This window comes from Indicator indicator, chromosome 16 (genome assembly GCF_027791375.1).
Source record: "Indicator indicator isolate 239-I01 chromosome 16, UM_Iind_1.1, whole genome shotgun sequence".
In the NCBI taxonomy this organism is placed as follows: domain Eukaryota; kingdom Metazoa; phylum Chordata; class Aves; order Piciformes; family Indicatoridae; genus Indicator; species Indicator indicator.
Genome location: NC_072025.1, coordinates 734,105 through 760,975, shown reverse-complemented (window position 1 = coordinate 760,975; position 26,871 = coordinate 734,105). Strand labels below are relative to the sequence as shown.

General features: G+C 55.7%; 1 protein-coding gene across 10 annotated transcripts in view; it reads right to left on the bottom strand.

Annotated features, from left to right (window-relative positions):
- Positions 1-1,859: 1,859 nt before the first annotated feature.
- Positions 1,860-26,871, bottom strand: part of CSNK1G1 (casein kinase 1 gamma 1) — a 65,915-nt gene continuing 40,903 nt past the window's right edge. For 2 of the 10 annotated variants that reach the window (XM_054388250.1, XM_054388252.1), the window contains 8 exons: positions 25,421-25,506; positions 22,875-22,959; positions 20,837-20,985; positions 12,970-13,074; positions 8,728-8,832; positions 7,285-7,391; positions 4,889-4,912; positions 1,860-1,914 (listed from right to left, as the gene is read on the bottom strand). In XM_054388250.1, the coding sequence (XP_054244225.1) occupies positions 1,860-1,914; positions 4,889-4,912; positions 7,285-7,391; positions 8,728-8,832; positions 12,970-13,074; positions 20,837-20,985; positions 22,875-22,959; positions 25,421-25,506 (716 nt within the window). Of the gene's footprint in view, positions 1,915-4,888; positions 4,913-7,284; positions 7,392-8,727; positions 8,836-9,336; positions 9,343-12,963; positions 13,075-20,836; positions 20,986-22,874; positions 22,960-25,420; positions 25,507-26,871 lie in introns of all 10 variants that reach the window. The other 8 variants (XM_054388254.1, XM_054388256.1, XM_054388253.1 and 5 more) reach the window with 6 other exon arrangements.

Below are 26,871 nucleotides of genomic sequence, written 5' to 3'. Positions count from 1 at the left end.
CCAAACCTCCTGGGAGTGCTGCTCCACATGCTTCAAGCTACACAGATCATCCTTCCAAACTACCGCAGACAACGAGATCCAGTCTCTGCCTTGCCTTGCAGGGACTGCAGACAACGAGATCCAGTCTCTGCCTTGCCTTGCAGGGACTGCAGATGAGATCCAGCCTCTGCCTTTCCTTGCAGGGACTGCAGACAATGAGATCCAGTCTCTGCTTTGCCTTGCAGAGGTTCTGGGGATGAGCCACGCCAAGCAAAGTCTCCTGAGTGAACAATCCCAGCCTGGCCAGGTGTCAAAGGGGGTAAGACAAGGTACAAGGAACCTATCTGCATCCTCCCCCAAAGCTGCTGGAGTTCTCCCACAGCCCTGCCACGTTTTGGGCAGCCCTTGGCCTCCTCCTAGTTTGGAAAGGCTGCAGCAGCAGCAGGGTGCAAGATCTTCTGTGCCCACCCCTGTGCCAAGCCCCCTGAGCCCTCTGCTAGCTCCTGCTTTGGCTGGGGCATGGTGTGTGGGCGCCATGGCTTCCCCTGTGGGGCAGGATGGTGACGCACGGAGGCAGAGAGGATGTGAAGGCTTACCCCAGGCAGTCCTGTCTGACCATCTGGAGATGAAATCAGAGTTAAGGCAGTGAAGTATCCTCTCCCCTGCTGAGGAAGCTTCCCTCCTGCCAATGCTTTCTAACAGAGGCTTCACAACCACCCCACTGCAGGGGCCTGGTTGCCCAACACCCAGCAACACCTTGGCCTTGGCAGACCTCCCAGCGCCCTCACTCCAGGATCTATCTCTCCAGGCAGCCTGGCAGAGCTGGCACTGCTCCCTCCTGCCAGTGCCCAGCTAGGGCCTGGTGTCCCCCGCTGGCAGGGGTGGGCATGGTGTGGGTGGGGGACATTCACTAGCAGCTAGGGGAGGCTGGCTGGCAATTCAAGTATGCTTCCCTCGGGGCACCCAGGCTGGCAGGAGGGGCAGGGAGATGCTCTCCAGATCCCCACTGCAGGGCACTCCTCTGCACCCCGCTGTGCCTGCCAGATGGGTGCCCCCCCCCAGCAGCACTTTCTGGCCACGACCTGCAGCTGTAAATGCTAAAAAGGGATTAAAAGTGCAACGACTTCAGCTTCTGGCAGACAATCCACACTGCTCTGGGCCTGTCAGAGGAGGGAGGTGCCAAGGGAGCCCCAGGTACAGAAAACAAAAAACAAAAACCCCAACGGAAAAAGAACCCTAACTGGAACAGTAGATTGCAAATGTCTCACAGCTTGCACCTTGCAGTGGCCCTCTTCCCAAGGAGCCCCAGAGGGAACCTGCAGCAGCCAGGCCCTGCTCCCACGCCACCCTCCTGCCCCTCCTGGCAGCCACCGGAGCCTGCCATGAGATTTCTTCGCATGGGTAAGGAGGGAGGAGGAGGAGGAGAGAGCAGAGCAGAGAGCGGGGGCAGGGCGGTGAGCAGGAACTAAGCACAGTCCTCAGGTTTGTGTGAATGAACAATGCCTTCACCGTAAACAAGGGGAAGGAGGGGGTCAGCCAGCCAGCCCCCCCCCCCGGGTGACCAAGACCTGAGCCAGCCACAGTCCTGGTCCCAAAAGGAGCTTCAGGCTTGGAGTTGAACGAGGGAGACCATTCGGCAGATCCACCCCAGAGTGGTTTGTTTTGGAACGTTTTCTTCTGTTTTTGGTTTAAAATGTCACTGTTTGTTTTTTTCTCTTTTTTTAACTTTTTTTTTTCTTTTCTCCTTTTTTTTTTTCCTCCTCTCTCTTCCTCCTCTACCTCTTTTTCCTCCTCCTCCCCCCTTAAAGAGAAGCCCCTTCCAGTGAGACAGGGCAGGAGCTGCAGGCGTGATGGTTCCTGCAAGGCCCAGGAGGCACCGGTCACTTGTGACGTTGCGCCGTCTTCTTCCGTTTCCTCTTAAAGAAGCAGCAGCACCTGGGGCACAAAGGACAAAGCAAGTCAGCTCCGTGCCTGGCATCCCAGGAAGGTCCCCTGGCACCCCAGGAAGGTCCCCCACCACTCTGGGAAGCTTCTCCTGCCACCCTGGACTTCCCACATGCAAGAGCACCTTTGCGCACCTGGCCCTGGGCCCAGGCACCAAGGGGTGGTTGGCAAGGTGCTGGTGGGTGGTTGACACCACCAGCTTGGACTGGTAAACCAGCCAAGGCAAGCTGGCAGCACCCTGTGTGGGGGGGTCACACCACCCAAAAGCTGTGGGTGACAGTTGGGCTCCTGGGGCTCGCCCAGGGCAGAGCACAAGGAGCATCTGGGGAAGCAGTAAAAGAAGGATCCGGATGCTCTGCTGCCTCTGGCCAAACACCGGAGGACAAGGCTGGGCTGGTGAGCCCTGGCTGCTCTGCCCAGCCACGAGGCTGCTAAAAAAACAAATCCCAAAGAGACCTCAGCTCAGGGACCAGGATTCTTTGCTGAACCTTTCTGGATAACCAGAGCTTCCACCTGGGATGAACCCCTCGGTGCTGGCACGCAGAACCCCTGCTTCTTCCCTCAGCCGCCGCGAGGGAGGAGCACAGTGCCCAGGGAGTGGGGGAAGCAAGAAGGATGGAGAGTGGAGGCTGAGGTGGGGGGAGAGCACCAGTCACAGCTGAGCCCTGAAGCAAGGTGGTGCCTGAGGGCCCTGCCAGCCTCCTGCAGGATGACCTGGTGCTGGAGGAGCCTCTACCTTGCTATGCTCAGCCTGCCGTGAGGAATCCGCTGGTGCACAGGAAAGGTTCTCTGCCACTTCTGCTCCCCACTGGCCCTTCCTCCTCCCATTACAGCCACCTCCAGAGCTCCTGGGGGATACTGCAGGCCTCCTTTTGCAGGGTGCCCAACTAAGCACCAGGAGCAGATGGGAGCATGCAAAGACCATTTTCAGCCACAAGCATCTTCTACCAACAGCCTTGACCAGGAGTGTCCAAAGCCACTGCCACCACTTTCACTTTCCGCTGGGTGCTTCGTGGCTCCGCAGCGTCAGCCTGGCAGAGCAGGGCAGGACAGGCTCCTTCTCACTGCTTGTCCCCAGCCCTGCTACAGCCTGCAAACGCCAGGGCTGACCACCAGGGCTCCATGACAAGCCTGCCAGCACACATCAGCATCGGCTGGGAGCCCAAAACCCCCTGCACCATGGAGAGCTCCAACTGCCACAGCAAGAGGAGGACCACCTCCTGCCGCACCTTCCTTCAGCTAAGGGCCAGGGAAAGTTTCAGGTCCTCTTTGTCTTGAGGTTCCCCAACAGGCCCAGTTTGGAGGTGAGGTAAAACACAAAGCCCTTACCCCCTGCAGGGCCACGACTTCAGAGCTGCCTGTGAGGGCTCCACCACTCCCCTATAGCCTGCTGCCTGCAGCGTGCAGTCTGAAGCATCAACCAACCCAGGCTCCTGGGCTGAACCTGCTCCCGTCCCCCCCAGGACTGCTCTTGCATCTTATTGTCCTAGGACACAGAATCATAGAATTATTGAGGCTGGAAAAGACCTCTGAGATCATCCAGTGCAGCCTATGACCTAACAAGGTGGCCACCTGCCACCTTCTCCTGCTGCTACCTTGCCACAGTATTTCTCTCCCACAGCAGCCACCTTCCTTCATGATGTGGGCAAGAGTGAGTAAGGGGGAGGAGGTTATGGGAAGAGAGGATGGAAGATGCAGGAGTTAGGACATGGCATGCAGTGGGGGAGGGAAGAAGAGGGCTGAGCAGCACTGGTTTCCTTAGGCAACCCCCAGGGGGGAGCTGCCTGACTCCTGGCTGCTTTTCCTTGTGACTGTCTTTTTTGTGAGGCTGTTACTCAAGAGGTCCAGGGAAGGGTTCAGGAAAGGAAGTCCTGGCAGATCAGACAGGCAGAGGCAGAACACCAACATAAAAGAGTAAGGCAAGGCCGACAGTTACAGGACGTAGTCTCTCTGCATGCAGACAGTGCCCAAGAGAACAGCCCCAGACTACGACATACAGAGAAGCCAGAGATGCCAGAGGAATCAGAGGCAGTGCCTGGAGAGCAGGGCAGAGCTGGGCAGTCTCCCACCCAAGGCCATTCCTCGCTGTACATGAGCTTTGCCCACCGCCCCTCCTTGGGACCCACACACTCCTCACCCCAGGCTCCGCTTGGGCCTCTGCTGCCCCCGGGACGGTGGTTTGCCCGAGGGCAAATGAGGGAGGGACAGCTCCACAGGACACCTCGAGCCGGGGCACTACAGCTGTGGCTTCAAAACCCTACTAACAGCACAGCTGTGGCTGAGCTGGGCTTGGAGTGATGCTGATCTCAACCCTTCCAGCCCTTCCTTCCCAGGCTCACCTGCACCCTCTGCTGGCAGCTGCAGGGCTTTTGGAAAGGAATCCTCTGCCACCCACCCTCTCCCAGCAGGGGCTCTGTCACTAGCAAGGACTTCCCAGCCACATCTCTCCAGCCTCTCTACTGACACAGGCCCTGGTCCAGGCTTCCTCAGAGGGGACTCTGGGGCAGCAACTGGCTGCCTGCCCTCCATCCCCAGGGCAGGGTTTACCCCTGTAGCTTGGTCTGCATGAGGAATTCCCGCAGGGCGCTGGGCAAGCCTGGTCCTGACTGCCCAGCTCTGCCAGCCAGCATCTGCTAAGGGACCTGCCGGCTCTGGGGGAGGTGGAAAGCCGAATAGCAAAGGATTGAGCTCATTTTGCAGCCATCATTCAGCCTCTGGCTGAACTGCTGGGCCTCAAGGCGGCCACCAGGACACAGCCCACAGCCTCCCCACGGTGCATGAGGGCCTCTGGTCAGGACAGCTCTGGGTTGGCTTTGGCTTTGTGCCTTTTGGTGTCGGTTTGTTTTGTTTTGTTTTTTTTTTTTGGTGAGGGTTTGGTGGCTTTGACTTTTTTTTTTTTTTTTTGCCAACCCCAGCCTAGTCTGGTCCGCTCCCCCTTGCATGTGGACTGGAGAGAGGGACTCACCACAAGTTGAGCATTTTCAGGCAGCTACAGAGAGTGTAAGAGAAAAAAAACACAGAAAGGAAGAAAGAGCAAAATTAGTTCACAAGAGGTGGGATGGAAGCGGTCGCTGCAGCCATGCACGCATGCAGTGCAGCCCGGCAGACACACACCATGCCTGCCCGCCGCCCCCCAGCCCTCTGCCACCTCTGCCCTCTCCAGCAAGCCCCCCTCTCTTTGCCTTGAAGGCACCAGCTCCGTGGGGCTGGGATCAGGAAAGGGCTCTGGGCCCTCGGAAGAGGAAGCTGCTGCTGACCTCCAGCGGCCGCAGGGGAGCCGGGCACAGACCTGCTCCTGGACCCTGCCCCGTGCTGAAAGCCACGGCTGGGATCAGGAGCTTGGCTCCAGTGTGCCTCTGCACAGCTCCTCTTGCCTGCTGGCAGTGCCCAGGAAAGACCTTTCTGCTGCTGCATCTCAGAAATCACAGAAACATTCATGTTGGAAAAGAGTCTCAGGATCACCAAGTCCGACCACTGACCCTACTCTGCAAGGCTCACCCCTAAACCACAGCCCCAAGCACCACATCCAAACCACCTGGAAACACAGCCAGGCTTGGGGACTCCACCACCTCCCCAGGCAGCACATTCCAATGCCTGACCACTCATTCTGTGAAAAATTTTTCCCTAGTGTCCAATCTAAACATCTCCAAAGGCAGACCTCCAGCTCCCCCTGGCTCTTTCTGGGCTGTTTTGCTGCAGAGCAGAAGCCAAGAGTCCGTTGCCCTCCCCAGGCAATGGAGGGGCCTGATGATGACAGGTGCCTGGGGAGATGAAGCCTTCCCTGGGGCAGCAAGAGCACTTGGCAGTCACTGGGCAGAGAGCCCAGACCTAGCAGAGCAGAGCAGAGCAGAGCAGAGCAGAGCAGAGCAGAGCAGTTTATGCTCTGCTTGCCAGCACCTCCACACCACCCTGGGAGCACAGCCAGCAGGGTGGAGACACCACCGTTCCTGTGCCCCGGACACAGCTTGGGCAGCAAGGTCCTCGTGTGCCCCTTTTCACCTGCCCCAGCATCTGCCCTGCACGTGACTGTGGGGCCTGGGCCTTGGTCTGGCTGCACAGGTCACGTCCCATCTGCACCTCTGACTCCTCCTTGCTTTGGGTTGTGGTATGCAGGACCCTTAAGGTCCTGTCCTGGTAGCAATCCCAAGTCCTGTGCTCATGGGGCACCCACTGTGGTCAGACCAGGACAGGGCCTGTGATGCTACACCAGCGCCTGTGATGCCACACCAGTGTGGTGTCTGCAGACCACACCACCCTTGTCTAAGGGGATCATTGCCCACTCTGCAGGCTGTACCTCCAGATCCCCCCAGCCCCTCTGTGCTCTGTGAGGAGCCTGTGCCAGGCCCCAGGCTCAGTCCACTGGCTGGAAGCAGACCCTGTGGCTGCTGCCAGGATCAGGCCCAGCAAGCAGCACCATGCAGAAGAGCTTCCTGAGGCACAGAGGAAGCAGAAGACCTCCAGGACAAGCAGCCTGACACACACCTTGGGGCCCTTCCCATGCACACAGCCCTGCTCACACCTGTCAGGCTTCCTCTCTTCCCTGCCAGGAGCCATTCCTAACAGAGATTTCCAGAAGGGCTGAGACAAACCACGTGGGACACAGGACCCCAGTGTCCCCCAGGCAAACCAGAGCCAGGCAGCTGGCCCACAGCACAGCACAGACCAGCTCAGAGGCAGCCCCAGGGCCAGCTTACCCCTTGTGTGGGGAGCAGTGACCTGCTAGGGCCCTGGTCTGGTTCAGAGGCAGCAAGAAGGTTGTGTGTTGAGGATCATGCAGAAGGTGACAGGACAGTGCCAGCTGCAGCCTGTGTGCAGAGGGAGGCCAAAATGGGCAAAGCTGCAATCTTCTACAGCAGTTCTCACTCCTGCCCAGCAGCCAGAGAGGAGAGGTTGGCTCAGAGGGTCACACTGATCCCCACCAGCACCACAGCTGCTGCTGCCTCTCACTCAGCTTCCCACGGCCTGCACCACGGCCATGCATGGAGAGAACCTACTCATGCCTGCAAGAGTGACTTCAGGAGCACTCTGTTGGCAAGCCACTCCTGTACCTTCAGCTCCTTCTCCTGCTGGGAGCAGGGGACGCTCAGCCAGGCCCCCCAGCTGGGCCCCCCCGCTGTCTGTGCTACTGCCTACCCTGCAGAACATGCTGTGGGGCAGAGCCACGTCCTCCAGCCACGCCACCAGTGCGGGGAAACAGCAGCGGCGGCGCCGCCGCAGGCACCATGCACAGAAGCAGCAGGATGCAAGGAGAAGGGCACGGGACACGAGCAGCGAGTACTGCAGCACAGGTAAACCATCCCCACTCCTCCCCTGGCAGGAGGAGCAGGGAGCAGAGCAGTGGGAGGCTGCTGGGGCACGTACTTAGCTTCTTCCACCACCTCCACCTCGGCCTGCGCGGTGATGGGCGCGTTGGAGTGCGCTCCCGTCGGGTCGTCCACGTTCAGCTCCCCGTTGGTGGAGCTCACCACCTGCAATACAAACCACGGCCCTGTCAGCACAGCCACCCTGCACAGCCGCCCTGCACAGCCACCCTGCACAGCCTGAGGGAGCTGGGGTCTCTGGAGCCTCTGTAGGAGAGGAGGAGCCTGAGAGGTGACTTCATTGCTGTTGATAAAGCTGTGGAGGGCCAGTGCCAGGAGGCCAGAGCCAGGCTCTGCTGGCTGATGCCCAGTGCCAACACAAGGGGCAGTGAGTGAAAGCTGAGGCATAAGATGTTCCATGTGAGCAGAAGGAAGAACATTTTCACTGTGGGGGTCACAAAACACTGAACAGGCTGCTCAGAGGGGTTGTGGAGTCACCTCTGGAGACATTCAAACCTGCTCAGGCTCCAGCCACCTGCAAACTTCACGGGAACCCCTGCTTGCTCCCTGTCTCTTTGCCCCCTCCTGGCAGGCCACTGGATGCTTTGGCTGCCTGGGAATCAGGGGCTGGTGTGGGCAGAGCAGCCTGGATCAGGCCAAGAACAGCAGGGCAGGGGCTGTGGCTGGGTTCACTGTGGTCCTGCACTCCCAGAAGGACACTGAGGGGCTGGACTGTGTCCAAAGAAGGGCAATGAAACTGGAGAAGAGGGCTGGGGAGGAGCAGCTGAGGGAGCTGGGGGGTTTGGTGTGGAGGAGGCTGAGGGGGGAGACCTCACTGCTCTCTACAGCTCCCTGAGAGGAGGCTGCAGTGAGCTGGGGATAGGGCTCTTGTCCCAGGGAGTAAGTGACAGGACAAGAGGAAATGGCCTCAAGTTGCCCCAGGGCAGGTTCAGATTGGCCATGAGGAACAATTTCTCCCCCAGAAGAGTTGCCAAGCCCTGGTCCAGGCTGCCCAGGGCAGTGGTGGAGTCCCCATCCCTGGAGGGGTTTCAAAGCTGTGGAGATGTGGTGCTGAGGGATGTGGTTTAGTGGTGGCCTGGCAGTGCTGGGTGAAGGATTGGACTCTGTGCTCTGAAAGGTCTCTTCCAGCAGAATGATTCTGATAACAGCACAAGGCCTGGGTCTGCAGGAGGCTGTGCCATGTCCAGAGGCAAAGCCACTGCCAAAGAGAAAGAATTCTGAAGACTCCTCAACAGCTCTACAGACAAAAACTGCAGGAGTCCTGCTGCTCCAGAGACCAGCCACAGAATGCAAGGGCTTGGAAGGGACCTCCAGAGATCACCCAGAGTCTGTCAGCTCAGGAGGTGAGGGGCAGTCCCTGTAGCTGTCTGGGGGCTCAGGGGGCTGTGAGGGGCAGTCCCTGTAGCTGTCTGGGCGCTCAGGGGGCTGTGAGGGGCAGTCCCTGTAGCTGTCTGGGCGCTCAGGGGGCTGTGAGGGGCAGTACCTGCACGGAGCCGCCGTGCCGGTCGGCAGCCAGGTGGGAGGTCAGGTAGGAGGTGTTGGTCTGCCGGCTGGGTTGGATCTCCCACTCCCCGCGGCGCTCCGACGCCTGCTCCCCGGCACGGCCCAGGGGGAAGAGAGCAGAAGGACAGCGGTAAGAGAGGGGAAGCAGCAGAGGGCTGCTGGCGAGCGAGTTAGGTCTCTGTGCAGGAAGCAAGGCCTCCGAGCTCCTGACCGAGAGCTGAGCCAGGGCAGCTCACGCCGCGCTGCGGGCAGCTCCTGCAGCCTGGATGCCTTCTCCTCCAGCAGCAAGCTGAGAGCTGCCCGGGGAGCACCACAACAAACACACCGACATCAGGACCCCTCCTGGCGGCTCCCAGGCACCAGAGAGCCTGGCAGGGCAGCAGCATCACAGCTCCCAGGATGTTAGGGGTTGGAAGGGACCTGTGAAGATCATCAAGTTCAACCCCTTGCCAGAGCAGGAGCATATAACCCAGCACAGGGCACACAGGAACACATCCAGATGGGGCTGGGAAGGCTCCAGAGAAGGAGACTCCACAACCCCTCTAGGGAGCCACAAGCTGAACCCTCCCTAAAAGGCAGCTTTTTAAACTCCAGTCTGTGGCAGGACAGCCAGGGGGGATCCTGCCCCCAGCAGCCAGCTCCATACAGGAATTCACCTGGACACTGCAGAAGGCAACATCCACCACACCTGCTTGGCTGGGGAGAGCCTTGGTGGCTTTTTGGTTGTCTGCAGAAAAGTAGATAAGAAACTTGCACAGAATCACAGAGTCACAGAATGTTAGGGGCTGGAAGGGACCTCCACAGATCATCCACTGCAATCCCCCTGCCAGAACAAGGGGCACCCAGGGCAGGGCACACAGGAACACATCCAGGGGGGTTGGAAGCTCTCCAGAGAAGGAGACTCCACAACCTCTCAGGGCAGCCTGCTCCAGGGCTCCTGCACTCTCACACCAAAGAAGTCTCTCCTCATGGAGAGGTGGAACCTCCTGGGTTCCAGTTTTTATCCATTGGTCCTTGTCCTGTCCATGGGCACCATCACACAGAGCCTGGCACCTTCACCCTGACCCCCACCCCTCAGCTATTGATAGCCATTGATCAGATCCCTCTCAACCTTCTCCTCTACACACTAAACAGCCCCAGGGCTCTCAGTCTCTCCCCATAGGGGAGATGCTCAAGTCCCCAAATCATCCTCATAGCTTCTGTTGGAGCCTCTCCAGCAGGTCTCTGTCTCTCTTGAACTGGGGAGCCCCAAACTGGACACAATACTCCAGGTGTGGTCTCAGCAGGGCAGAGTAGAGGTGGAGAACCACAGAATCCCAGAACTCACCAGGCTGAAAAAGACCTCAGAGATCACCAAGTCCAATCTATCACCCAGCACCATCTGATCAACTCACCCATGGCACTCAGGGCCTCGTCCAGGATGGTTTTAAACACTGCCAGGGATGGTGACTCCACCACCTCCCTGGGCAGCACATCCCAAGGGCCAATCTCTCTGTCTCGGAAGGATTTCTTCCTCACCTCCAGCCCAAACCTCCCCTGGCCCAGCTTGAGGCTGTGTCCTCCTTCTGGCACTGTTGCCTGGGAGCAGAGCCCAACCCCCACCTGGCTACAGCCTCCCTTCAGGTAGTTGTAGACAGCAATGAGGTCTGCCCTGAGCCTCCTCTTCTCCAGGCTAAACACCCCCAGCTCCTTCAGCCTCTCCTCACAGGGCTGTGCTCCAGACCCCTCCCAAGCCTTGTGCCCCAGACCCCTCCCCAGCCTTGTGCCCCAGGCCCCTCCCCAGCCTTGCTGCTGTTCTCTGCACACCTTCCAGCATCTCAATGTCCTTCTTAACCTGAGGAGCCCAGAACTGGACACAGCACTCAAGGTGTGGCCTAACCAGTGCTGAGCACAGGGCAGGATGACTTCCCTGCTCCTGCTGACCACACTCTTCCTGATCCAGGCCAGGATGCCATTGACCTTCTGGGCCACCTGGGCACACTGCTGGCTCATGAAGAAGAACCTCCTCAGCCCGGCTGGCCACACTTCTCTTGCTGTACCCCAGGCTCCCATTGGTCTCTTGGCCACCAGGGCACATTGCTGTCCCATGCAGAACTTGCTGCCCACCAGCACTCCAAGGTCTTTCTCCGTGGAGCTGCTTTCCAGCAGGGCACCCTCTGACCTGTCCTGGTGCCTGCTGTGATTCCCCCCCAGGTGAAGGACTTGTCTCCTCCAGAGCAGGAGACTTCATAACCTCTCTGGGCAGCCTGCTCCAGGCCTCAGCACCCTCACAGGGACAAAGTTTTCCCTTCTGTTCCCATGGCATCTCCTCTGCTCCAGCTTGCCCCCAGTGCCCCTTGGCCTGTCCTTGGCCATCCCTGAGCAGAGCCTGGCTCCAGCCCTGCACATCTTTATCCCCAGCAATGAGGGCAGCCCTCAGGCTCCTCTGCTCAAAGCCCCAAGCCCCAGCTCCCTCAGCCTGGCCTCACAGGAGATGTTCCACTGCCTGCAGCAGCTCTGGGATGGACTCTCTGAAGCAGTTCCGTGAGGTCCTTCTTGAGCTGAGGGGCCCAGAACCAGACACAATATTCCAGAGGTGGCCTCAGCAGACAGAGATGAAAGCAAACAAAGCAAACAAGAGTTTGGGTTTGGCTGAAGTGGTGACCTTGAGAGCAAGCTGCTGCTTGGCAGGAGGGGGGTTGGCTGTACAGGAGGAGTCCTGCAAGAGTGGAACCTCCCCCAGGCAAAGAGTTTCTTCTCTATCCCCAACAGATCAAAGTTCAGGCAAGGCCACCCCTGGGATTGTTTGGTTAGGAGCAGCACTCAGCACTTGCAGGTGGAGCTCCTTGCAGGTCCCCCAGCTTGGATGAGAGCACAGCCAGCATTCACCTCAGCCCCAGGAGGATCTCAGCTGATCTGAACCCAAGCAATCAGCTGGAAGGCTTGGGCTGGCCTCAGGCCCACAGCAGAGGGCACAGCCAGGCCTGCAGTGCCCCCTGGGACACATCTGAAAGGTCTCCCTGCGGGCTGTGTGAATGTTCTGAACACATCATTGAATCATGGAAAGGTTTGGGAGGGAAGGGACCTTCAAAGCTCATCCAGCCCAACACCCTGCAGCCAGCAGGGACATCCCCAACCAAGACAGCCCCAAACACCCTCACCTGGAGTGGTGCCAGCCATGGGGCAGCCATGGCACCCTGGGCCAGGCTCTCAGCACCCTCAGGGGCAAACATTTCTCCCTTCTCTCCAGTCTGAGTCTCCCTCTTCCAGTTCAAACCATCCCCCCTTGGCCTGGCACCACAGGCCCTGCTCAAACTCTGTCCCCAGCTCTCTGATCACCCTTGAAGCACTCAAAGGGCACCAGAAGGTCTCCCTGGAGCCTTCTCTTCTCTTGGCTGAACCACCCCAACTCTCCCAGGTGGCCTCACAGCAGAGCCCTTCCAGCCCTGCCAGCATTGCTGTGGCAGCCAGAGCAGCCAGATGGATCTCCTCCAGCTCTGCAGCCCTGGTGCGAGGAACAGGTTCAGGAGAGGCCTCCAGCTGTGCTGCCCTGACCCATGCAGGGACACTGAGGAAGTGATGCCTGTGAAACCTGAGTGTGGAATCACAGAGTGGGTTGGGTTGGGTTGGAGGGGACCCCAGAGCTCATCCAGCTCCAACCCCCTGCCATGGACAACCTCATGGAGAGGAAAAAATGGGGGGAGTCAACTTCATGGCCAGGAAAACATGGGGAAAGTCAACCTGATGGAAAAGATGGGGAATTCAACCTCATGGATAGGAAAACATGGGGAAGTCATCCTCATGGATAGGAAAACATGGGGAAGGTCATCCTCATGGATAGAAAAACATGGGGAAGTCAACCTCATGGCCATGAGCATTGTGTGACTCCACAATTCAGGTGTGAGAGTGCCAGCAGCCCGCAGCAGGCTGTGGCCAAGCAGCCAGCCCAGGCCCAGAGCTGCCTCATTTCTCCCCAACTCCAGCAAATGTCCTGTTCCAAACTGCCCTCTCCTCACTTCACAGCCCTGAGGAGCTCCCTGCCCCAAGCAGACTGTCAGCAGCCTGCTGCTTGGACAAACTTCTGCTCAAGGAACCCCCTCAGGGTTGTGCAGGGATTGTGCTGGCCATGGCCAAGGCACAGCTCAGCCCCAGCCACCTCCCACAGCCTGTGGCTCTTCTGCTCCCAGAGGAGCCCCCAGAGGAGCCCGAGGGGTGGCAGGGGAGGGGGCAGCAGGGCACTGACCTGGTTGCGCAGGGCCTGCTGCGAGGGGCGGTCCCTGTGGACATGGCTGTCTCTTGTCACTGCAGAGGTCCCAGAGTCCACGTGCACAGATCCCACTGGAGTAGGCTGCAAGACAAGGCCTTGGTTACAGGATGCATCACAGGATCACTTGGGGTTGGAGAAGCCCTTTCAGAGCCTCCAGTCCAACCATTCTCTAAGTCTTCCCTTTGCTCTGCTCTGCTGAGGTCACATCTGGAATATTCTGTCCAGTTCTGGGCCCTCAGCTCAAGAAGGACCTCAGGGAACTGCTTGAGAGAATCCAGCACAGAGCCCCAAAGCTGCTGCAGGCAGTGGAACATCTTCCTCATGAGGAGAGCCTGAGGGAGCTGAGGGCTCTGTAGCTTGGAGAGGAGGAGCCTGAGAGGTGACCTCACTGCTGGTGCTAAAGATGTGCAGGGGGAGTGCCCAGAGGCTGGAGCCAGGCTCTGCTGGGTGATGCCCAATGCCAGCACAAGGGGCAGTGGTGGGAGCTGAGGCAGAGGAAGTTCCATGGAAACAGGAGGGAAAATCTTTTCCCTGTGAGGGTGACAGAGCCCTGGAACAGACTGCCCAGGGGGGTTGTGGAGTCTCCCTCTCTGGAGCTATTCAAACCCTGCCTGGCTGTGTCCTGTGTGCCCTGCCCTGGGTGCCCCTGCTCTGGCAGGGCCTTGGACTGGATGAGCCTTGGAGGCCCCTTCCAGCCCCTGACACTCTGTGACTCTGTGACTGTGTGACTATGAAATTCTGTGCCTTTGAGACTGTGACACTGTGAATGAGTCTGTGACTGTGAAACTGTGACTGTGACTGTGACACTGTGACTGTGACTCTGTGACTGTGACTGTGACACTGTGACTGTGACTGATTCTGTGACTGTGACACTGTGACTGATTCTGTGACTCTGATTCTGTGACTGATACTGTGACTCATTCTGTCACGGTGATTCTGTGACTGTGACACTGTGACTGATTCTGTGACTGTGACTCTGTCACCGTGACACTGTGACTGATTCCATGACTGTGACTCTGTGACTGTGACACTGTGACTGATTCTGTAACTGTGACTCTGTGATTCTGTGACTGTGACTTTGTGACTGAGTCTGTGACTGTGACACTGTGACTGATTCTGTGACTGTGACACTGTGACTGATTCTGTGACAGTGACTCTGTGACTGATTCTGTGACTGTGACTCTGTGACTGAGTCTGTGACTGTGACTCTGTGATTCTGTGACTGTGACACTGTGACTGATTCTGTGACTGTGACTCTGTGACTGATTCTGTGACAGTGACTCTGTGACTGATTCTGTGACTGTGACTCTGTCACTGATTCTGTGACTGTGACACTGTGATTGATTCTGTGACTGTGACTCTGTGACTGATTCTGTGACAGTGACTCTGCGACTGATTCTGTGACTGTGACTCTGTGATTCTGTGACTGTGACACTGTGACTGAGTCTGTGACTGTGACTGTGATTGATTCTGTGACTGTGACTCTGGGACTGATTCTGTGACTGTGACTCTGTGAGTCTGTGACTATGACACTGTGAGTCTGTGACTATGACACTGTGACTGAGTCTGTGACTGTGACTCTGTGACTGATTCTGTGACTGTGACTCTGTGATTCTGTGACTGTGACTCTGTGAGTCTGTGACTATGACACTGTGACTGAGTCTGTGACTGTGATTCTGCGACTGATTCTGTGACTGTGACTCTGTGATTCTGTGACTGTGACACTGTGACTGAGTCTGTGACTGTGACTGTGATTGATTCTGTGACTGTGACTCTGGGACTGATTCTGTGACTGTGACTCCGTGATTCTGTGACTGTGACTCTGTGAGTCTGTGACTATGACACTGTGACTGATTCTGTGACAGTGACTCTGTGACTGATTCTGTGACTGTGACTCTGTGACTGATTCTGTGACTGTGACTCTGGGACTGATTCTGTGACAGTGACTCTGTGAGTCTGTGACTATGACTCTGTGACTGATTCTGTGACAGTGACTCTATGATTCTGTGACTGTGACTCTGGGACTGATTCTGTGACTGTGACACTGTGATTCTGTGACTGTGACTCTGATTCTGTGACAGTGACTCTGTGACTGATTCTGTGACTCTGATTCTGTGACTGTGACTCTGTGACTGTGACACTGTGACTGATTCTGTGACTGTGACACTGTGATTCTGTGACTGTGACTGTGATTGATTCTGTGACTCTGATTCTGTGACTGTGACTCTGTGACTGATTCTGTGACTGTGACTCTGTGACTGAGTCTGCAACAGTGACACTGTAATTCTGTGACTGTGACAGTGTGACTGATTCTGTGACAGTGACTCTGTGATTCTGTGACAGTGACGCTTTGACTGATTCTGTGACTGTGACTCTGCGACTGATTCTGTGACTGTGACTCTGTGATTCTGTGACTGTGACTCTGTGATTGATTCTGTGACTGTGACTCTGGGACTGAGTCTGTGACTGTGACTCTGTGATTCTGTGACAGTGACGCTTTGACTGATTCTGTGACTCTGCGACTGATTCTGTGACTGTGACTCTGTGATTCTGTGACTGTGACTCTGTGAGCCTGTGACTGTGACACTGTGACTGATTCTGTGACTTTGACTCTGTGACTGAGTCTGTGACTGTGACTCTGTGACTGTTACATTGTGACTGATTCTGTGAATGTGACACTGTGACTGATTGTTTGACTGTGACTCTGGGACTGATTCTGTGACAGTGACACTGAGACTGAGTCTGTGACGGTGATTCTGTGACTGTGATACTGTGACTGATTCTGTGACTGTGATTCTGTGACTGTGACACTGTGACTGATTCTGTGACTGTGATTCTGTGACTGTGACACTGTGATTCATTCTGTGATGATGATTCTGTGACTGTGACACTGTGACTGATTCTGTGATGGTGATTCTGTGACTGTGACACTGTGACTGATTCTGTGACTGTGATTCTGTGACTGTGACACTGTGACTGATTCTGTGACTGTGACTCTGTGACTGTGACACTGTGACTGAATCTGTGACCATGACACTGCGATTCTGTGACTGTGAGTCTGAGACTGATTCTGTGACTGTGATACTGTGATTCTGTGACTGTGACTGTGTGACTGATTCTGTGACTGTGACACTGTGATTCTGTGACTCTGACACTGTAACTGAGTCTGTGACTGTGATTCTGTGACTGTGACATTGTGACTGATTCTGTGACTCTGATTCTGTGACTGTGACTCTGTGACTGTGACACTGTGACTGATTCTGTGACTGTGACACTGTGATTCTGTGACTGTGACTCTGTGATTCTGTGACAGTGACTCTGTGACTGATTCTGTGGCTCTGATTCTGTGACTGTGACTCTGTGACTGTGACACTGTGACTGATTCTGTGACTGTGACACTGTGATTCTGTGACTGTGACTGTGATTGATTCTGTGACTGTGACTCCGTGATTCTGTGACTGTGACTCTGTGACTGAGTCTGCAACAGTGACACTGTGATTCTGTGACTGTGACACTGTGACAGAGTTGGTGACTGTGACTCTGTGATTCTGTGACTGTGACACTGTGACTGATTCTGTGACAGTGACTCTGTGACTGATTCTGTGACTGTGACACTGTGATTCTGTGACTGTGACAGTGTGACTGATTCTGTGACTATGACACTGTGACAGAGTTGGTGACTGTGACTCTGTGATTCTGTGACTGTGACACTGTGACTGATTCTGTGACAGTGACTCTGTGACTGATTCTGTGACTGTGACTCTGTGATTCTGTGACTGATTCTGTGACTGATTCTGTGACAGTGACTCTGGGACTGAGTCTGTGACTGTGACTCTGGGACTGATTCTGTAACAGTGACTCCGTGACTGATTCTGTGACTGTGACTCTGGGACTGATTCTGTGACTGTGACCCTGTGACTGAGTCTGTGACTGTGACTCTGGGAATGATTCGGTGACTGTGACTCTGTGATTCTGTGACTGTGACACTGTGACTGAGTCTGTGACTGTGACTGTGATTGATTCTGTGACTGTGACTCTGGGACTGATTCTGTGACTGTGACTCCGTGATTCTGTGACTGTGACTCTGTGAGTCTGTGACTATGACACTGTGACTGATTCTGTGACAGTGACTCTGTGACTGATTCTGTGACTGTGACTCTGTGACTGATTCTGTGACTGTGACTCTGGGACTGATTCTGTGACAGTGACTCTGTGAGTCTGTGACTATGACTCTGTGACTGATTCTGTGACAGTGACTCTATGATTCTGTGACTGTGACTCTGGGACTGATTCTGTGACTGTGACACTGTGATTCTGTGACTGTGACTCTGATTCTGTGACAGTGACTCTGTGACTGATTCTGTGACTCTGATTCTGTGACTGTGACTCTGTGACTGTGACACTGTGACTGATTCTGTGACTGTGACACTGTGATTCTGTGACTGTGACTGTGATTGATTCTGTGACTCTGATTCTGTGACTGTGACTCTGTGACTGATTCTGTGACTGTGACTCTGTGACTGAGTCTGCAACAGTGACACTGTAATTCTGTGACTGTGACAGTGTGACTGATTCTGTGACAGTGACTCTGTGATTCTGTGACAGTGACGCTTTGACTGATTCTGTGACTGTGACTCTGCGACTGATTCTGTGACTGTGACTCTGTGATTCTGTGACTGTGACTCTGTGATTGATTCTGTGACTGTGACTCTGGGACTGAGTCTGTGACTGTGACTCTGTGATTCTGTGACAGTGACGCTTTGACTGATTCTGTGACTCTGCGACTGATTCTGTGACTGTGACTCTGTGATTCTGTGACTGTGACTCTGTGAGCCTGTGACTGTGACACTGTGACTGATTCTGTGACTTTGACTCTGTGACTGAGTCTGTGACTGTGACTCTGTGACTGTTACATTGTGACTGATTCTGTGAATGTGACACTGTGACTGATTGTTTGACTGTGACTCTGGACTGATTCTGTGACAGTGACACTGAGACTGAGTCTGTGACGGTGATTCTGTGACTGTGATACTGTGACTGATTCTGTGACTGTGATTCTGTGACTGTGACACTGTGACTGATTCTGTGACTGTGATTCTGTGACTGTGACACTGTGATTCATTCTGTGATGATGATTCTGTGACTGTGACACTGTGACTGATTCTGTGATGGTGATTCTGTGACTGTGACACTGTGACTGATTCTGTGACTGTGATTCTGTGACTGTGACACTGTGACTGATTCTGTGACTGTGACTCTGTGACTGTGACACTGTGACTGAATCTGTGACCATGACACTGCGATTCTGTGACTGTGAGTCTGAGACTGATTCTGTGACTGTGATACTGTGATTCTGTGACTGTGACTGTGTGACTGATTCTGTGACTGTGACACTGTGATTCTGTGACTCTGACACTGTAACTGAGTCTGTGACTGTGATTCTGTGACTGTGACATTGTGACTGATTCTGTGACTCTGATTCTGTGACTGTGACTCTGTGACTGTGACACTGTGACTGATTCTGTGACTGTGACACTGTGATTCTGTGACTGTGACTCTGTGATTCTGTGACAGTGACTCTGTGACTGATTCTGTGACTCTGATTCTGTGACTGTGACTCTGTGACTGTGACACTGTGACTGATTCTGTGACTGTGACACTGTGATTCTGTGACTGTGACTGTGATTGATTCTGTGACTGTGACTCCGTGATTCTGTGACTGTGACTCTGTGACTGAGTCTGCAACAGTGACACTGTGATTCTGTGACTGTGACACTGTGACAGAGTTGGTGACTGTGACTCTGTGATTCTGTGACTGTGACACTGTGACTGATTCTGTGACAGTGACTCTGTGACTGATTCTGTGACTGTGACACTGTGATTCTGTGACTGTGACAGTGTGACTGATTCTGTGACTATGACACTGTGACAGAGTTGGTGACTGTGACTCTGTGATTCTGTGACTGTGACACTGTGACTGATTCTGTGACAGTGACTCTGTGACTGATTCTGTGACTGTGACTCTGTGATTCTGTGACTGATTCTGTGACTGATTCTGTGACAGTGACTCTGGGACTGAGTCTGTGACTGTGACTCTGGGACTGATTCTGTAACAGTGACTCCGTGACTGATTCTGTGACTGTGACTCTGGGACTGATTCTGTGACTGTGACCCTGTGACTGAGTCTGTGACTGTGACTCTGGGAATGATTCGGTGACTGTGACACCGTGATTGAGTCTGTGACTGTGATTCTGTGATTCTGTGACTGTGACTCTGTGACTGAATCTGTGACTGTGACTCTGTGATTCTGTGACTGTGACTCTGTGACTGATTCTGTAACTATGACACTCTGAGTGATTCCGTAACTGTGATTCTGTGACTGAGTCTGTGACTGTGACACTGTGACTGATTCTGTAACAGTGACTCTGTGACTGATTCTGTGACTGTGACACTGTGATTCTGTGACTGTGACACTGTGACTGATTCTGTGACTGTGACACTGATTCTGTGACTGTGACACTGTGAGTGATTCTGTTACTGTGACACTGTGATTCTGTGACTGTGACTTTGTGACTGAATCTGTGACTGTGAGTCTATGACTGATTCTGTGGCTGTGACAGTGTGACTGATTCTGTGGCTGTGACAGTGTGACTGATTCTGTGACTGTGACACTGTGACTGTGAGTCTGTGATTCTGTGATCCTGACTCTGACTGTGACTCTGTGAACCTGTCGCTGATTCCGTGACTCTGACTGACTCTGTGGCTCTGTTATTCCTCCTCTGTGACTGTTATTGTACCTCTGTGGCTGTTATTCTGATTCTGTGACTGTGACAGTTATTCTGACTCTGACTCTGTGACTGTGACACTGTGACTGATTCTGTGACTGTGACTCTGTGATTCTTACTCTCTGACTGACTCTGTTACTGTGACGCTGTGACTGTGACACTGATTCTGTGACTGTGACTTTGTGACTGTGGTTGTGTGACTGTGACTGTTAGTCTGTGATTGCTACTCTGTGACTCCATGGCTCCCTGACTCTGACTCTATGACTGTGACTGTTACTCTGTGACTCTCTGACTGACTCTGTGACTGTGACTGTGGCTCTGTGACTGTGACTGACTCTGTGACTGTGACTGACTCTGTGACTGTGATTGTTACTGTGTGACTCTGTGACTCTGTGGCTCTGTGACTGTGACACTGACTCTCTGCGACTGTGACTCTGTCACTGTGACACTGACACTCTGTGACTGTGACTCTGACTCTGTGACTGTTACTCTGTGACTCTCCAGCTAACTCTGTGACTATGACTGGGACTGTAACTCTGTGACTGTGACTCTGTGACTGTGACTGTTACTCTGTGACTCTGTGACTGTTACTCTGTGACTCCGTGGCTCTGTGACTCTGTGACTGTGACCCTGTGACTGTTACTCTGTGACTGTCTGACTTCCTCTGTGACTCTGTTACTCTGTGATTCTGTGACTGTGACACTGACACTGTGATTGTGACAGTGACACTCTGTGACTGTTACTCTGTGACTCTCTGACTGACTCTGTGACTGTGACTCTGTGACTGTGACACTGACACTCTGTGACTGTTGCTCTGTGACTCTCTGACTGGCTCTGTGACTCTCTGACTGGCTCTGTGACTGTGGCTCTGTGCCTGTGACTCTGTGGCTCTGTCACAGATCCTGTGACTCTGTGCCTGTGGCTCTGTCTCTGTGATTCAGTGCTTCAGGGACCATCTGGCTCTGTGCCTGTGTGATGCTTCTGTGCCCTGCTGCTGCGCTGGGTGCTACCCAGGAGCAGGGCAGGGTGAGGCAGGAGCAGTGTGGGGAGGCACTCACCAGGGGCCTGCCCACCCAGTCATAGGCATAGTCGAAGGTGTAGCCTTTCTTCTCGAAGAGCTCGGTGAAGATGGTGCGCAGGTAGTCGTAGTCTGGCCGCTCGAAGAAGTCCAGGCGCCGCACGTAGCGCAGGTAGGTGGCCAGCTCCTCTGTGGGGAGAGCACAGCCTCAGCCCCGCCCCTGCCCCCACTCTGCAGGGAGGGCTGGGCAGGAGAGGCAGCAGGGCTGCCCAGACTGCAGAGGGACTTCTCAAGAGGGGGTCTTACAGGCAGGACAAGAGAAGATGGCATTGGAGCTGAGGGAGAGCAGGGCTGGAGTAGAGCTGAGGGAGAGCAGGGCTGGAGTGGAGCTGAGGGAGAGCAGGGTGAGAATGGAGCTGAGGGAGAGCAGGGTTGGAGTGGAGCTGAGGGAGTGCAGGGTTGGAATGCAGCTGAGGGAGTGCAGGGTTGGAGTGGAGCTGAGGGAGAGCAGGGTTGGAGTAGAGCTGAGGGAGAGGAGGGTTGGAGTAGAGCTGAGGGAGAAGTTCTGCAGTAGGAGGGTGAGGAGACTCTGGCACAGGTTGCCCAGGGAGGCTGTGGATGTCCCCTCCCTGGAGGCGCTCAAGGCCAGGCTGGATGAGGCCTTGAGCACCTGGGCTGGTGGGAGGTGTCCCTGCCCATGGAAGTGGCTGATCTTTGAGGTCCCTTCTTAGCCAAGCCATTCTGTGACTCTGAGAGTCACTGAGCAGCTCTTGGAGCTGGCACACACTGGAAGTCTGCTCGTCAGTGAACTCCAGCCAGGCCCTGCCATGGCACTGGGCTCAGAGGGGCTGAGGGGCAGGTCCCAGTGGGGAGAGCTGTCCACACTCCCAGTTCAGCTGAGCCATGTGGGCTGACAGATCACAGGATGCAGGGCTTGGAAGGGACCTCAGAGACCATCCAGTCCCACCCCTGCCAGAGCAGGGCACCCAGGGCAGGCACCCAGGAACACATCCTGGGGCTGGAATCTCTCCAGAGAAGAAGACTCCACAACCTCTCTGGGCAGCTTCCAGGGCTCTTTCAGTTCAAACCACCCCGCCTTGGCCTGTCACCACAGGCCCTGCTCAAACTCTGTCCCAGGCTCTCTGATCTCCTCTTGAAGCACTGCAAAGGCCACCAGAAGGTCTCCCTGGAGCCTTCTCTTCTCCAGGCTGAACCACCCCAACTCTCCCAGCCGGGCCTCACAGCAGAGCCCTTCCAGCCCTGCCAGCATTGCTGTGGCCTCCTCTGGCCCTGCTCCAGCAGGTCCCTGTCTGTGCTGAGGGCTCCAGAGCTGCCCCAGCACTGCAGGGGAGGTCTCAGCAGAGCACAGCAGAGCGGCAGAATCCTCTCCCTGCCCCTGCTGCCCAGAGTGCTGGGGATCAGCCCAGGGCAGGGCTGGGGCTGGGCTGGCAGCACTCAGTGCCAGCTCATGGCCAGCTCTGCACCTAAGGCTCTTCTCCACATGTCCTGCCAGCTCCCTCTTGGCTCACCCCGAACCCAAGCTGGGTGCTCTCCTGGCATCAGCATTTCAAAACCCACAGGGCACCTGGGGAGAGCTTCACATTTCTGCTCTGCTCTCCCAGTTCCAGTGTGGCCTTTGTGTAACTGGAGGAAAATGTTGGTCATGGCCAGAAGCTCATATTTAGCAACACTGCTTAGAACTGCTGCCAGCAGGTGGGCTTCAAGGACAGAGACCTCTCCTCATCTTCTAATGTCAATGTCAACATGGGAACCCCCTGTCTGGGACAGGATGAACTCTTTAGGACCAACAGAGTGACCTGGGAGAGGGGGAATACTGAGGCCCTCTTGGAAGGAAGCTAAGGAGGAGGCCCTGAAGCATTGTCAGCTTCCTTGGTGGGAAGAGTTCTGCTCCTTCCACCCCACAAGCCCTCCAGGCCCCACTGATTCACAGCAGCAGCTGCAGCTGTCAGCTGCCAGCGTGGGGAACACCACAATGGCCTCAGAGCACCCAGATCCTTCCTGCCAGAGCAGCCCAGGACTGTCCTGACCCACCCCACAGGGTCCCCTCAAGGCTTTACCTGGAAAGTTCTCACAGAGAACTTCAACTGGAGTGTTTCTCTTTGTGTCCCCAATCTTCTGATACCTCTCTTTTAAGGTGTCAGCCTGCAGCACACAAAGACAAAAAGAGTGGTGAGAGGAGCAAGAGGTCAGCCAGGGGATGAAGACCCTGCTGTGTGGGAAGCAAAAGGAGGTATGGCATGGCTGGTGTGGCAGGGCTGGTATGGCAGGGCTGGTGTGGCATGGCTGGTGTGGCAGGGCTGGTATGGCAGGGCTGGTGTGGCATGGCTGGTGTGGCAGGGCTGGTGTGGCATGGCTGGTGTGGCAGGGCTGGTATGGCATGGTTGGTGTGGCATGGCTGGTGTGGCAGGGCTGGTGTGGCATGGTTGGTGTGGCAGGGCTGGTGTGGCATGGCTGGTGTGGCAGGGCTGGTATGGCAGGGCTGGTGTGGCATGGTTGGTGTGGCATGGCTGGTGTGGCAGGGCTGGTGTGGCATGGCTGGTGTGGCATGGCTGGTGTGGCAGGGCTGGTGTGGCAGGGCTGGTGGCAGAGGATGGAGCTGGGGGCTGAGCCTAGAGCAGGTCAGCAGCAGGAACACTCAGCCCTGTGGTTACACTCCCCCAGCATTTGACCTGCTACCAGCAAAGAGCATCCAAGGACAGCTTGACAGCATCTTCAGTACTTGGAAGCAAAGCCACTCAGGAGTGTCCTGTGAGGCTCATTTCTTGCCAGTCCAGTCACAGCTCACAGAATGTTAGGGGTTGGAAGGGACCTCTGGAGATCTTCCAGTCCAACCCCCTGCCAGAGCAGGAGCATAGAACCCAGCACAGGTCACACAGGAACACATCCAGACAGGGCTGGAAAGGCTCCAGAGAAGGAGACTCCACAACCTCTCTGGGCAGCCTGCTCCAGGGCTCTGGGACCATCACAGTGCAGAAGTTTCTCCTCATGTTGAGGTGGAACCTCCTGTGCTGCAGTTTTCATCCATTGCTCCTTGTCCTATCCCAGGGCACAGTGAGCAGAGGCTGTCCCTGTCCCTTCCCTCCTGACCCCCAGCCCTCAGCTATTGAGAGACATTGAGCAGATCCCTCTCAGCCCAACCTGAATCTCCCCACTTCCAGTTTTGCTCCATCCCCCCCAGTCCTATCACTCCCTGACACCCTCAAAGTCCCTCCCCAGCTTTCTTGGAGCCCCCCCAAGATCCTGGAAGGCCACAAGAAGGTCTCCTGGGAGCCTTCTCCTCTCCACACTGCACAACCCCAACTCTCTCAGGCTGTCTGTTCTGGAGCTAAACAAATGTAGGACTTCAAGAGCAGTCAGCTAATTCTTATCCCCTTCAGCACTGAAGTTCTTTGGAACCTTGTCTAAACCTGGGATGATTTTAGAATCATTTCCATGACCTGGCACAGGCTGCCCAGGGAGGTGGTAGAGTGCCCATGCCTGGAGGTGTTCCAGAAAGGTGTGGCCATGGCAGCTGGGGCCATGGTTTGGTGGCCATGGTGGGGTTGGGCTGATGGTTGGAGTGGATGATCTGGGAGGGCTTTTCCAGCCCAAACAGTTCTGTGATTGTCTGATTTAAAGCAGAGTTCAGCTAAGCCTGAAACAAAACATGTGGCAGAAGGACAGGCACAGAGGTGTCACCCTGAGGTCAGGGAGGTTCTGGTTTCTTCCTCAATCACATCAGCTCCTGAAATGCCCTTCCTTGGCTTTGCTGAGCTGCTGCCAACACCTCTGGCACATGTCTGATATGGTTAAGCTGAGACTAACTCTGGAAAGATGGTGATGAAGCAGCTTGACAAGGTGCAGCACAGCAGCCACTGCCCCCAGCAGCACTCTGCTGAGCAGCTCCTGAGCCCAAGAGCTGCTCTCCTTTTCCCAGCAGCTCTAGCACGAGTGTTTGTCCTCCTCAAGAAATCTTCTCCTCACCTGAGCACACCTGAACCCTGCCCTCTCTGCAAGCCAGGAGCTGAACACAGGAGCTTGATCACCAGCAAAGCAATGGAGAAGTGAAGTTGCAGCTACCAACAGCTCCAGAGCCCACAAATCCCAGCACCACAGAGTGGGTTGGGGTGGAAGGAGCTTAAAACTCATCCAGCTCCAACCCCCTGCTGTGGGCAGAGACATCTCCCACCAGCCCAGGTTGCTCAAAGGCTTCATCCAGCCTGGCCTTCAACACCTCTGGGGAGGAGACATCCACAGCCTCCTTGGGCAACCTGTGCCAGTGTCTCCCCAGACCTCCCTCCTGATGTCCAAACCTTAACTCTGAGCCCTGCTGCAATTCCAAACCACTTCCCCTCATCCTATCCCCACAGCCCCTTGTGAACAGTCCCTCCCCAACCTGCCTCTAGGTCCCCTTTAGATACTGAAATGCAGCTCTCAGGTCTCCCTGGAGCCCTCTCCATCCCTGGGCAATGGGCACTGGCAGCCCAGAATGGCTGTGCTGCCATTGGCCTTCTGGGCTGCCAGTGCCCATTGCTGGCTCCTGCCCAGCTTCTCAGGACTCACCAGGAGCTTCTGGCTGCATTTTGCAACTGTTTTCCCCCTCCAAGCTGAGGGCCAGACCTACCTTCAGTCCTTGCCAGGGCAGGCTGCCACGTAGGAAATACATAAACATGTGGCCCAGGGCCTCCAGGTCGTCACGGCGACTTTGCTCTGCAACAGGAGAGAGGACAAATCACTGCTGCTTAGGAAGCTTCCCACAGCTGCTGGCTGGAGCTCAGAGCTTCTGAGAAACCACCAGAGGCTCCCAGGCTGTTAGGGGTTGGAAGGGACCTCTGGAGATCTTCCAGTCCAAGCTCCCTGCCAGAGCAGGAGCATAGAACCCAGCACAGGTCACACAGGAACACATCCAGACAGGGCTGCAAAGGCTCCAGAGAAGGAGACTCCACAACCTCTCTGGGCAGCCTGCTCCAGGGCTCTGGGACTCTCACAGTGCAGAAGTTCCTCCTCCTGTTGAGGTGGAACCTCCTGTGCTGCAGTTTCCATCCATTGCTCCTTGTCCTATCCCAGGGCACAGTGAGCAGAGGCTGTCCCTGTCCCTTCCCTCCTGACCCCCAGCCCCCTATTGACAGACATTGATCAGATCCCTCTCAGCCTTCTCCTCTCCAGACTAAACAGCCCCAGGGCTCTCAGCCTCTCCTCCCCAGGCACTGCTCCAGGCCCTTCAGCAGCCTTGGAGCCTCCCTTGGACTCTCTCCAGCAGATCCCTGTCCCTCCTGAACTGGGGAGCCCAGAGCTGGATGCAATATTCCAGGGGAGGTCTCAGCAGGGCAGAGCAGAGGAGGAGGAGAACCTCCCTGGCCCTGCTGGCCACACTCCTCTGAATGCAGCCCAGGACCCCCTTGGCCTTCTTGGCCCCCAGGGCACATTGGGTCCCAGGAACCCAGAAGGTGTAAGCAAAGAGAAGGGGCAGGAGGTGACACAGGAGCTGTGAGACACAGCCCCAGGAGGTGGAAGCATCAAGCACAGAGGGACAAAGCAGCTGCCCAGGGCTCTGGAAGGGGGATGCTCTTCCCTCTGAACTGCACAGGGTCAGATTTGGTTCCCTCACCCCAAAAAGGACACTGAGGGGCTGGAGCAGGTCCAGAATGAAGCTGTGCAGGGTCTGGAGGACAGGGCTGGGGAGAAGCAGCTAAGGGAGCTGAGGGTGTTCAGCCTGGGGACGAGGAGGCTGTCAGGGGAGCTCCTGGCTCTCTACAACTGCCTGAGATGGAAGTGTTGGCTGCTTTGGTCTGTGCTTGAGGCCCTGTTCCTGGAGACATTCAAGATCAGATTTCATGTGGCCCTTGGTAGCCTGAGGCAGAGGAGGCTGAGGGAGACCTCACTGCTCCCTACAGCTCCCTGAGAGGAGGCTGGACCCAGGTGGGGGCTGGGCTCTTCTCCCCAGGAACAAGGGATAGGATGAGAGGAAATGGCCTCAAGCTGCACCAGGGCAGGATCAGGTTGGCCATGAGGAAAAAGTTCTTCCCCAGAGGAGTTGCCAAGGCCTGGCTCAGGCTGCCCAGGGCAGTGGTGGAG